Genomic DNA, 13,113 nt, shown 5'->3' on the forward strand with positions numbered 1-13,113 from the left:
TAACACGCAGTTATCATTTTGACCAACATCATTGTAATTTTGAGAACGCATAGTTGTCATTTCAACAACGCTTTGTTGCCATTTCGAATAAGCTGGTATCATTTCGGCAATGTATCGTTGTCATTTCGACAACACAACATTCTGTTTGAAAACTCAGTGCTATACACATATTAGTAATATAAGCAAATAAGTAAATGATTTAACAATGTCATGTATTATGGGTTTGTGATTTGATAACGTCGTGTATTTTTTACATATATTTTTGTTGTTCGTACAACTTTGACAATAGATATTATTAAAAATTATTTTTGTACCAATCGTGTATAATTTTAGAACTACTTTTTCCGTTGTGTAGAGAATAGAAGAATCATAACCTCGAAATGACGTCTAAATCCAACTGTTTACAAATAAGGTAGACAGCTTTGGACGCTATAGGTACATTTACGTACAAATACATTAGAGTGCCTTATTACCTTTGAAGAAAGGAATATTGTGTTGCGTTTCCAATGCTGTTCTATTTGTAAAAATTTATTAAAAAAGTACTGAGTTGTGCTTTTTTGTTTAATGAGTTTTAAAAATGTTTATAAAAAAATTTATACACAAATAAATTCGTATGAAGAAACCAAAAAACGTGTTCGTACTCAATGGACTATAACGAAGTGGAATTGGTATATAAGAACCTCTTTACTTTACTTCACTTTTATATCACAGTTTTATTAAAGGTTTTGACAGCAACATTTTCCATAAAAAGGAGTAAGACATACGAAGCTACGAAAGCGAACAAGGTGCACTTTTTTTAATTTAAAGTAATATACATACATAAACATTGAAAAATAAAATATTTTAGTTTTCTATTGATCAACATCTTGATAATTTAACTTGATTTTGGCTTATTGATATTATTTCTGGTTCAAATGAAATAATTTTGTATATAATTGTTTTTCAACTCAACAAAATAACTTACTTATTTCTGTCGGTGTATTTAAATAATTCTTTGATTTTTATTTATATATCAAATTTACAGGTATATATATTTTATAATTTTAGTTTTAACAATAACACATTTTTTAGGAACATTTATAAATAAAAACATAAAAAAACAATAAAATTAATTATAACTAAATAAAACACATCAATTAAATACAATTATTATATAGAAAAAAAAAACAAAAATATATAATTGCTGCACAAAAATGTTTAAAGACTATTAATTGAAGTCATAAATTAAGACTTTAACAAAAACAAAATAAAATAATAATTATTAACAGTTATATGTATATAAATTATGGCCAACTTTTGTTTATGATTAATTATCTTTAATTAAACAATAAATTTATTTTTGATTTATAACCTTAAACAACAATAAAAACAATACAAAAATAATTAGTTTGCTTTTATAAAAACTTATTGCACCCTTGAGTGTGGGACTTGTTTTAGCATGTAAGGACCACTTTACTTAATTTATATGGAAGTGACTAAACAGTTAGTCAGTGTCATTTTATGGGGTTATGATGCCACAGTGGCATGCTTTACAAGTCCTTTAACTGTTTTGGGTGCATACCAATTTATTATATAAATATTATTATATGTATATATATTTAGGGTAATTAAGTAATTAATAACATAAAATAAAGTAAATTAATATAACTTATAACTACATCATATTTCGAAATGTTAATAAATTAAAAGAGATTTTTGGAAAACAAATTGTTTGGAAAATATAAATGATTTTTTTTTTTTAAATAAATTGTTAAATTGCTGTAATAATTGTTTCTTGATTAATGAGTTAATAAATTTTCTTTTTAATTTTAAAGGTTCAAATTTTAATTAATTTATTTAATTAGGGAAACCATTTTTTTATCAAAATATAAATAATTTTTTCATTTCATTATTTATTAGTGTTTTGGTAATAAATTTCTGAGAATAGTGATTGCTATTAAACATAAATAAACTATAGAGTGTTAGCAACATGATGCCAAAAAATTAAGTATTTTATCAGTTTATGCATTGTCTTTTAATGTTTTGTAAACAATTATTATATATAAACATAATGTGCAATAAGCAACATGTTGCTGGTTACATTAAGAAAACATTTCAAAGTCTGCGACTTGGTTTCTTTCGGAACAAACAAATTTATATTAAAAATTCTAAAAAAATATGAAGGTAAAATATTATTAGATTAGAAAGTAATTAGCAACATGTTGCTAAATGAAAAAAATTAAATTAATATGATAAAATTGGCTCAAAAATTAATAATTTAATATAAATATTGTTTTCGTTTAATTTTCCAGATATAAATATTTGAAAAAGAAAGCAACATGTTGCTGTATAGAAAAGTTATTTTAATGGGCTGCGAATTGGATTTTTTTCGAAAAACAAACACAATATAAAATAAATTTAATAATTTAAACATTAATTAAAAAATTTGTTTTTAGAAGTTGTAAGCAACTTGTTGCTAAGCCAAAAATGTTGTTAAAACTCTAAATTGGTTTCGTTTTAAGTAAATACATAAAAAGAAGATATTATATACTAGTATATACAAAATCATTGGGTCTAAAAATTCTTAGCAACATGTTGCTAAGCAAAAAAAAAATAGTTGAATTGCCTGAAAATTAAATTAAATAAAATTAAATTGAAAACTGAATTAAAGAATAAACATATTGCTTCATTTCCTACTACATTATCTGGCTTAAAAGTATTGTCCAAATTATATAGATGAAAATAAAATTAGTTTCAGCATCCAAATATACTTTTATACGAAAATTAAAAAAAAAAAATTCGTTTGAAATTTACAATGTTTGGCAACATGTTGCTGAATCTACTCCAATTAAGTTTCATACGATGGTTTGAGAATCACAAAATTTAGTTTTAAATGAAATGTTAAACAACATTTGTATTAGCAACAGGTTTCGACATTTTCTTATATCGATTTTTGTTGGTTTAAATTGATTAAATATTCTTAACAATTGATAATATTTACGTGACAAAAAAAATATTGAAACTAATTCTTTTGCAAATTTATTGTATATTTTGAAAGTAAAATATTAAATAAAGGGGGCAGTTTTTGTTGAAAATATTTCTAAGGTTTTTGTAAGATTACTATAAACTAATATCATTTCGTTTATATGGTTAAGAACACTTGTTAAAATGGTTCAAAATTAGGCTGCTTGTGAAATTTTGAAATCGAAGTATGATAACGAATCTTCTTGTTTTTGTAATAGAGTATTGTGCATATTTCAAATTAAACCAAAAATTAAAAAAAAATAATTTTAACTAAAATTTTTATGAAATCTTTTCTTAAAGTAATTAAATTACATTTAAAGTTGACAATTGAAATAAACAAAATTATATTTTTTAATATATAACTAAAAAACTATTAACATATAATTTTTTACTTTAACTTAATTTAGGGGTTTATTTTTTTAATATTTAATAAATATTCTTGTTAACAAATTGAGGCTTACATTTTTTAAGGCATATAATTTTTTTTGTTTTTTTATTACATTTTATAGGACAAAATCAGTACATATAACATCAATATATATAAATATAAATATTTTTTGTCGTCATTTTTAATCGTCTAAAAGGATTTGGTAATAAAATATTTATTTTTGTTTTTGGTATTCGTTCAAAAAAATAAATTCAGTACATATTATTATTTTTATTTTTTTCTAAGGTTTTGGCAAATATTTTACTTAAAATGGGTTAGGTTTAAATATACATTTAGTTATATCAATTAAACTACTACATTTAGTATTTTTGTTAAGTTTCGTGTTTTAGTTATTAAGATTTAGTTTAAATACTTGAAATATATTGCTTCTAGGATGAGAGTTAGGAGCAAAGTCAAATTATATTGTGCATTTATTAGAGGATTACGAAAGGGGTGTGTTTTTTATAGTAAAGGAATTTATTGTTAATATTCTTTTAACAGCAACATGTTTATAGAACAAAGCAACCATGATTTATGAAACAGTTATTCGTACATAGTTTGCTTTAAAATCCTTCGACAAAGGCTTATGGCTAAGACCCTAACTCCATTATTCATAAAGACATTAATTGCTTATTTATAGCTTTTTTGTAAAAAATCCTACAATAAATCATTAATAATTTCGGTAAACGTTTAAAATAAGTCTAGAAATAGATTTTGACATCCTCAACAATTAACTAAGGTTGATCAACAGCTTTTGGCCTATAGTCTTGAATACATAAGGATAAAATGTTGCTAGAATGTTGCCAAATATATTTCATTTGCTTTTACTAACGAATATAGTTCTTTTTTGCATACTAAGATGTTAAACATGTTGTTGGTGTTTTAAAATGTCTCTAGCATAATCAAAGAATGTTGCCAGCAACATTTTGTTCTTCTGTTTACAAGGTATAAAAATTAATTTTAAAATGAATCCAAAAATATGAAAAGGAGAAACCTTTAAAGAGTGTATGTTGATAGCAACATGTTGAAAGCACTGTTTACTTGTTTTTGGTTTTTTTAAACATCTTTAGCAAAATCTTGAAAATCAATTTTGCTATCACAATTGAGATTGTAGCAATATCAAGCTTGAGCTATTTCCAGCAATAATTTTTATTCTTATACGATATTGCTATAGTCAATATGCTGTTAATAACATTCAGCTAAAATAAAAGTTTAATTTCTATAAATTTTCTAAATAATTAAGTTAATGAAATGTTTCAGCAACATGTCGTTTTGTAAGTACTTATTGAAATTTAAAATAAGTTTTATTAAAAATTCTTGCCAGTAACAGTTAAATATTTCAACAACATATATCTTTTGCATTTTGATTCTCGATTTCTCTGGTTCATTGTTACAAGAAAACTGTATGCAAATAAGTTAAATATTTCATCAATGTTATGGCAATATTCATGATATTGTTATAATATCTCAAGTTCTCAAACTATGATTGAAATGCATTAAATAAAATTTTAAATTAATAAAAAGTCTTCTATTATAAATCATCATTAACATTTCTTCTCTAATTAACACACCTTTCAAAATCCTCTAATACCTTACATTTATAATAACATTTACCACATCCATACATATAGCTTAATCATTTTTGTTTAAGAAATGTAAAACATAATGCAAAACTAAATCATAACAATATTTATATTCCGTCATATTCTCAACTAATTGCGGACGATGACGCCTAACCGTTTTGACAGCTTGAAAAACATCCACTTCACCATGTTGTATTACCTGTTCGATACAAGCATTGGCAGCACAATAAACACCGGCACGACTGCGACCATCTGGAGAGACAACACATACGGGACCATAATCGGTTTTGGCACGCCACATTTCAACCATATTCATTAGATAGACCAAAGAGTTGGTCGAAGAGGGCACCTTGTGACCCATGGGCCAACAGGTTAATTGGAAAAGTTGCACGGTACGCGTGGGAGCCTTGACGCCTGCCATCATTTCGGTTAGGGAAACAATTTTCTTATTTATTTTAAACTCCCATTGCTTAATATTAGTATAGCTTTTGGAGGATGAATAGTGCACTGAAAAGACAGGACCATATTTTTCCATTTTAGATTTATGCGGCCAAAATGAAGGATAACTTTGAGAATTGGCTGGTGGCTGACAGAGTACGACAACAGCAGAGCATTCTTGATCGTAGACTAGAGACCAAAATTCACCCAGCGTATGTTTCATGGGCCATTCGGTTACAATGTATTCACGGGGCTTAGTATAGCCATCCACAAATACCGAGTTTATGTAGTCGGTAAAAGCATTGCCTTGAAAAGAGGTAAGATAGGGACGGAAATTATCGGGTGGCACACACAAAACATCACGATTTTTCTCTCTATTATCAGCACGATGACCACCAGCACAGTCACCTATAGTAAAGCGCGGAGTTTGTTTGCAAATCTTTTCATATTCCATTTGATAATCATTCATTTTAGTCAACGAGTTACGACGCGCTTTAGCCTTTAAACGATCCGATAGTTCGGATACCGGAAACCAAGTTTTGCCGCATACAATATTTTCCTCCAAAGTATCATATATAAATTTGTATTGTTCCACGTTTTCCACTAGACCTTTGCGCGATTGCCGCAGTTTTTTCAAATAGCCAAATACATTAAAACATTCTTCCTCTTCGGCCAGTTCCAGATTGGCATCAATTGATAGATACACCCCCGAACGACCACCACCATCACTACAGTGTACCAACATTGGACCTTTGGTATCATCATCTTTTATTATGCTGCCCACAACCAAACGAACTCGTCTGCGAAACTCCAAAACGGCATTGGAGAAGGGACACGAGTGCGAATACCATTCGGTGTAGTGAAATTGCAAAACAAATCTTTCATCGGTTACTTCATCGGTTCCCTCCTTCACTTTATACAGACGGAAAGTTCTTATGTGGAAATTGGCCAATTGTTCTTCTTTAACAATATTTATGTTAATATCACCATATGTTTCGTGTACTTCCTTATTGGGCGGCCAATATTGAACACACATGACTTTGGCAAAATCAAATGTCTTTGTCAGCATAATGATGGCGCTTATATTCTCCTGCCATGCTAAGCGCCAAAATGCATTCACTGTCTCCTCAACTGGTCCCTGTGTTACAATGTAGGCATTGGGTTTCAAAAGACTATCGACATAGGAAGCGTTAATATAATCGGAATCGGGTACGCCTGGTATTTTTTGCAAGACAACGCGGTTGTAATCATAGGGAATGCACTTGGGATTTTGGTTCTTATCGTGATTGTTTTTTCTGAGAGCATGGCGACAGGTGTTTGTCTCCACTTTGGCTGCTGTCTGAAATTCCAATTTGTAGAGTACGGGAAATTTACGTCTCAATTCGCACAGTTTAAGAAAATGCTTTATATCGATGGGATTGTTTGGTATGGTCTTGGAGAGGGAATTGTTTTCATCACGCGCCTCCAATTTGATTTTCTCAAACGACAGCAGACCCGAATTGAGCATACTCAATTTAATGGTATTGGGTATAGACAGCAAGGCTCTCTTGCGCTGCTTAGCTTCGACGTCAGCATAGCGAGCAGATGACCTCGACCTGTGTTTTGCATCTTTCGACGAGGATGCTGAAGATTTTTCTTTGGGATTTGGCATATTACTAAATGTTGTGGACGGCTGTGGTGTTGGTGGTGGTAGTAGAAGTAGAGGTGGGTTTTTAGAGGAAGAAAATTTTATTCTTTCATGGCGTAAACGTAGGAATTTGGTAAATTTTCTATAGATTTTACGTTTTGTTTGATGCTTGATGGCCAGCTCAATATATTTTTCTTTTGTCTTACGTTTTTAGCTTTTATAATCATCTAATCATTCACTTTTTCACTCGTTCACTCACTCACGCACGCACAGACTCTTTGGTTTCTGTTTGTTATTTGTTTGATTGCTTGTGCTTTTTTGTGTAGATTTTTTTTTTTATAAATTTCTAATGTTTTTAAATTTATTATTATATTTAAGATGTTTTTTTCTTTGGCTTTTTAGTGTATTTTCCTGTTCGTATTTTTATTTTTTTATGGTCTGCCAACACGGGAGAAAGAAAAATAACGACTGGCAGTTAATAAGCAATGTTTTTTACTTGACACTCTATTGTTTCATCCACTTTAGCATTGAATACTATATATATTAGGGCCACACTCTGTATACATTTTCCTTCATCATCTCATTCATTTCTTGCTCTCACGCAACATTTTTCCTATTACACTTTTTTGGTGTTTTCTTTTTTATATTTGGTACTCTCTCATTTTAATCGAAAGAAAATATTTAGAGAGATATTGTGTTTTTCTTGCTTAACAGTGGGAACTATTAATGTTTGACATGTGCTAACAAGTGTTTATTTTATTTAATTATAATTTTTAATAATTAACTTTTTTCTTTAAATTGAATTGTATGATATTTCGTTGAGTTTTCGAACTATATTTTTAAGTTTGATTATTGTATTAATATTAACTCTTTTGTCATATTGAAAATAAATTGCATGATGTTGTTGAATTTATTTAATATTATTTCTAATCAAACATTGATTTTCTAGTAAATTTAAAATTTTCAGGTAACATTTTTTTAGTAAACATTCGATTTCGTTTTGATTTCCAATAAAAATTTTCGAATTTATTTGTTGTTTTCAAGAAAAAAAATATGAAAATATTTGTTCGTTCACATTTAGAGGAACAAGACCTAAATTCGACTTTAAAGTAAAAATTCGATTTTGTATGGAAAATTTAATTTTATTGCGAAAATTTGAATTTCTACTAAGGATTTGATCTTCTAGTGAATTTTAGTTTTTGAGAAAAATAAATATTTTTTATGAAAATTTATTTTTTATAATTTTTTTTTTTTAATTTTAATTTCCAGTGAAAATTTGATAAAAAGATTTAGCCCAATTTAAACTTCAAGACCTAAGTCGATGACTCTTACTTGTTTTAATTATAAGATTAATCAATATAGCAGTTAATCGATTTGTCTATAAACCTGACTAGTTCAGAAGTCAATGGACCAAAGGCTACGCAATAGGATGTCTTGTGGATCAATTTTTTTAAGAATATTTCTCAATCGATGCGTATTAATGTACTGAACACCAGAAAATTAAACAGACAAATTTTTGAAAAGCACCTCATTTTCCTACCAGCGATCTAATCTCAGTACAATATGTTCAATATTTTTTGCAATATTTTCGAAATGGGGGTCAAAGTATTTTTACAGTATTTTTCGAATTATACTCAACAGGATTTTCAATCGCTATTATGGAACTGACGACCATTCGAAAACAAAATATTTTTTATTTTTCACATATTAAGCGTATTAATATGCTTGGTAGAGTGCTATTCATACATGAAATTCCTAAAAAGACGTTCCTCGGAACACTCTACTACTCAAGGGACTAGTTGTAGACTAATTTATATATTAGTCCATTAAGAAGTCAATAGATTAGACCTGATAGGATCAGAGAAAAGATAATACATATTTACTTTTAAAAATTTTCATACTTTGCTTTAATCCCAAAGGTTCTAAAAAAAATTATTAAAATTATATATTTATATAGAAATGGACATTAAAGGGAACCTTTTATAGGTATGCACAATTATCATCATAATATTTTGTAGAGCGATTTTGGTTATGTTTAAAAAAATGTTTATGTGGAAAGTGCATTAACGAAGTTTTCTGAAAGAGGCCTTATATTGGAAAAATCCAATCATAGACCGATCCTTTTAAAAATATATGTAGAGTTTAGACCGCAAAGATCTATTTTATGTCGAATTTCTTGCCTATATTAGTATTTCAAAGTAAGTAACGTGTGTTTAAGTAACACTATGAAGGAGTTGTTGATTTGTGGAGGTGGGGAAGCGGTGCGTGAGTTGTTGCCGCTGGAGTTAGATAAGGTCAGTTATTGACCTATCCTCATGAAATTCTCTTGGAAGGTTTCAGTTCTTAAACAATTTTTATGCCGAATTTTTAAGATACTAATAAACGATAAAATAATTTTTTTAAGAGACCTTATCCCTTAAAGAGATTTTCATTAAATTTTGGAAGCAACTTCGATTTATAAAGATCGTGTTCTTAGCGAATTTGATCACCGTCACGTATGGTTACTTATAGATCGCATAAAACTTATTCATGCAGAGTTTTATCACTGTAATCAATAATAAGCGTTACAGTAATTTTCAGAAGGGGATCATATTGTATGTTGTATTGTGTCAATTATGGACCGATCTTCATATAATTGTGTAGAGTGGATTTCGCCATTTTCTATGTCGAATGTAATTTTTAGGCCAGTAAAGAGTTTTAATGTTTTTTCTTAAGGGGACCTTTAATGAATGTTGGATTTAATCAGGGCCGATCATCATAAAATTTTGTAGAGCATATTTAGATCATACAAATCGTGTTTATGTTGAATTTTATCGATATACTGACGTATTAAAAAAGTTACAACTTTGGAAACTTTTTTTTTGGGGTAGCTATAAGAAAACGTGGACCGATGTAGCCCATTTTACATATAGAAACTATTTTTTAAAAATTTGAAAAATTTAGGTCGTTCCGTTTCGACTGCATCGTGTGTTTAACAGACAGACTGACGAACATGGCTAGTTCGTCTTTGTATTTAATAAAGGACCCAGAATAAATGTAAAAGGTCTATGACTAATGTGTTACAAACGGAATAATGGAATTCACACATAATTCTTAAGGTTATTTAAAGGTCTTCGTTTCCTTTATACCTTAAACTCGGTAGAGATACAACTAACGACTTATACATATTTATAGACAAACAGAATATTTTGTTTTATGTTTGTCTATAAATACGTATTTGTGCATCAGGCTCTTTAAGAAATTTGGCCTTCGGAATTACAAAAACCTAGTAAGATCGCTTCATGTATGACCCTGGTTCCCGCAGAAGTTTCCCTTCACATAATTTATTAATTAAAATAAGATTAAACAGCAAGTCCTCTTGGCTACTCCATTTAGCTTTCAACAGATAGATGTACAATTATAGGTTTCTGATAGAATCTAGAACATTTGTTTTATTACAAACGAGTTGATTAAATCAACAAATTTCTATAATCTATAAATTTAAAAAACGAATCCCCATTTTCACCACAACCAGTTATCGTTTAACCAGTAGTTATTCTTTCAGTTAAGAAATTTTTTATATGAGAACTTTCAATTTATCTTAAGCTTAAAAATAACTAGATATTGTAAAAATGGGTGTTAATGTTTCAAACTTTTAGTAAACTTATTATAATTAGTTTACCCTTTGTTTAATGATTAATGATGGCAAATAAAATTGAACTAGAATAATCGATTGGTTTTTTATATACTTATTTTACAGATTTATCTCAAATATGACAAAAGAGTTAATATGTTATTGATTATTTTAAACAAAACTAATTGTTTGTTTTTAATTAATCAAATATATTAAAGTTGTTTATTAATTATTTATTTAAAATTCACGTTAAATTAATTTTAAATAATTTTACTTTTTTTTGTTTTGATTTTTTTTTTAATATTTATATTTTTCTGTTTATTTACTTTAATAATGTTTATTAAATATTTATCTCTCTCTATTTACAAAACTATGAATGTATGTTCTCAGTTTTGGTATTTTAGTACTATTACACGTTCTCTCATGGCGCACACTCTATTTTCAGAATTTTCACATTTTTTCACAATTTTCTTTTATTCTATTTTTCATTCACCAGCAGCAGCTAGTCAGCCAGCCTCGCCACCTTTTCTACTTATAAAGCACGTATGTATGCGAAAAACAAAAATTCCATGTTAAAAAAAAAAGAAAAGAGCAAGAAAAAAATCCATCAATTAAATTGTACGTTTTGTTTACAATTTACTTCGTTTTTACATGTTCAAGCAAAAAAAAAAAAATCATGTTTTTCTTTTTTGATCCACCAACAATGTATACAATTTTTTATTTTGCTAAAATCCTTATATGGAAGAAAATCTATTATTCTTTTTTAGTTTTTTCTTTATATTTTTTCAAAATTATAAAATTTTTCTTATGGCGTTTAAGTTAGTAGAACGAATACAGATTTTTCTTTTATTTATTTCTATCAAATTATTACTTTTTTTGTGCACTGATTTCGGTACGTTTCAAATGTGTATATAAGTATTAATATTTATATTTAATTTTTGCTAAATTGCTAGATATTAAATCGTTTCGTTTTTAAATATTGTTTCTTTTTTTATTTTTAATTTTTTTCTTATTATTAATACCACTTGCTCTGTCAAAGCAAATACTTCGAATGAAAAAATGAATGAATGAAATTTTTAAGTATTGAGTTTGTGTGTCTGTTTTATTTTCTTTTTAGTCTGGCATTTGTATGTAAATAATGATGATGATGATGTTTATAGTATATTCGAAATAAATTTTATTGTATTTTCGAATTCGATATTTTTGTACGTAAAATTGTGTACGTAGGAACAAATGTACCAACGTGTATATAATTTTTGACATTAGTTAATGTAAACAACTAATAAAACCTGCTGGGTAGTGTCAGGCACATATTTGTTTTTATTGTTGTGGGTCATTTCAGTTTTGTTTTTAGCCAAATATTGCTAATGATGACACAGTGTTGCAAATATAATTATTAGTAAATCCAGGCGTGGCACAGTGTCAGATTTTGCCATTTTAGGGGGACTAAACTCTGTATTTCAAAAACTATTAATGGTAAAGCCACGAATTTTTGAACTTGGTATTATTATGCATCTTTTTAGAAAAATTGGGTGAAATCGGACAACTTACACGCCCACCTCCCATGTAACAGTAAGAATAAATATGCTAAGATTGCCCCAAGGAAAGATTGAGATTTTTTAGGGCAAACCCATTAGGATAAACCCATATTTAAAAATACTCGGGCCTTACTACACTGAAAAAAATGTATAGCTGGTCAAAAAATATATTTTTATTTTTTATTAATTTAATATTTTTTACAGAATAACACAATAGTAGGTAAGTACATAAACATTTAATTTACATTATTTATTCCAAATCAGAGCCATCAGAGTCGTCATTATAAATATCCAGCTCTTTAAGTAATGTCAAACATCGAAAATTTGTTGATTCGACATTTGCGAGTGCATGATGAACTTTTGAAAAAATGTGTTGGGGTATGCAAAAAGATGCAAAAAATATTTTGTAATCCCAATAGGTTATATATCAATTTATCATATAGTGCCAACAGAACCTTGGAATCAAATGGTATTCAATATTTTTGATTCCATTAAATATTTGTTAATTTCAAAACTTACTTACAATAAAATGACTTACTTTAAACGGCACAGAAAAATGTGTCCTCACTAATTTTTCAAAAAGTTTTATTACTATTAATAAATAGATTAATAAAAAAATGGAAAAATATCCATAAACAAAAAAGTTATAATGATTCAAAGTTATTGAATACTCGGCAGATAAAAATAAGATTTTTATTTTTTGTAATATACACGACATTCAGAATACCGTTACCTTGTTTTGGTTTACATTCCTTCACTTTCTTAAGCATTTATTTATTATTTGGACAGTTGTCTGTCGTACTGCATTTAAACATAATCAAAAAAACACACAAAAAAATGAGTTTGGTCCCCCTAAATTTGCAAAATCTGACACTGTGCGGGAT

General features: G+C 27.9%; 1 protein-coding gene across 4 annotated transcripts; it reads right to left on the reverse strand.

Moving 5' to 3' along the window:
• Positions 1 to 2,326: 2,326 nt before the first annotated feature.
• On the reverse strand, positions 2,327 to 12,681 carry LOC111677877 (receptor-type tyrosine-protein phosphatase kappa). 4 transcript variants are annotated; one of them, XM_046945132.1, is made up of 2 exons: positions 11,563 to 12,681; positions 2,327 to 7,909 (listed from the first exon to the last, which is right to left on the reverse strand). In XM_046945132.1, the coding sequence occupies exon 2, from the start codon at positions 7,100 to 7,102 to the stop codon at positions 5,063 to 5,065; it is 2,040 nt and encodes a 679-aa protein (XP_046801088.1). In that variant the 5' UTR covers positions 7,103 to 7,909; positions 11,563 to 12,681; the 3' UTR covers positions 2,327 to 5,062. The 4 variants fall into 4 exon arrangements, with proteins under 4 accessions (XP_046801088.1, XP_046801091.1, XP_046801090.1 ...); XM_046945135.1 differs by having other exon boundaries at positions 11,058 to 12,681; XM_046945134.1 differs by having other exon boundaries at positions 11,018 to 12,681.
• Between the last annotated feature and the right edge of the window lie 432 nt (positions 12,682 to 13,113).

Source organism: Lucilia cuprina, chromosome 2, assembly GCF_022045245.1.
Source record: "Lucilia cuprina isolate Lc7/37 chromosome 2, ASM2204524v1, whole genome shotgun sequence".
NCBI lineage: Eukaryota > Metazoa > Arthropoda > Insecta > Diptera > Calliphoridae > Lucilia > Lucilia cuprina.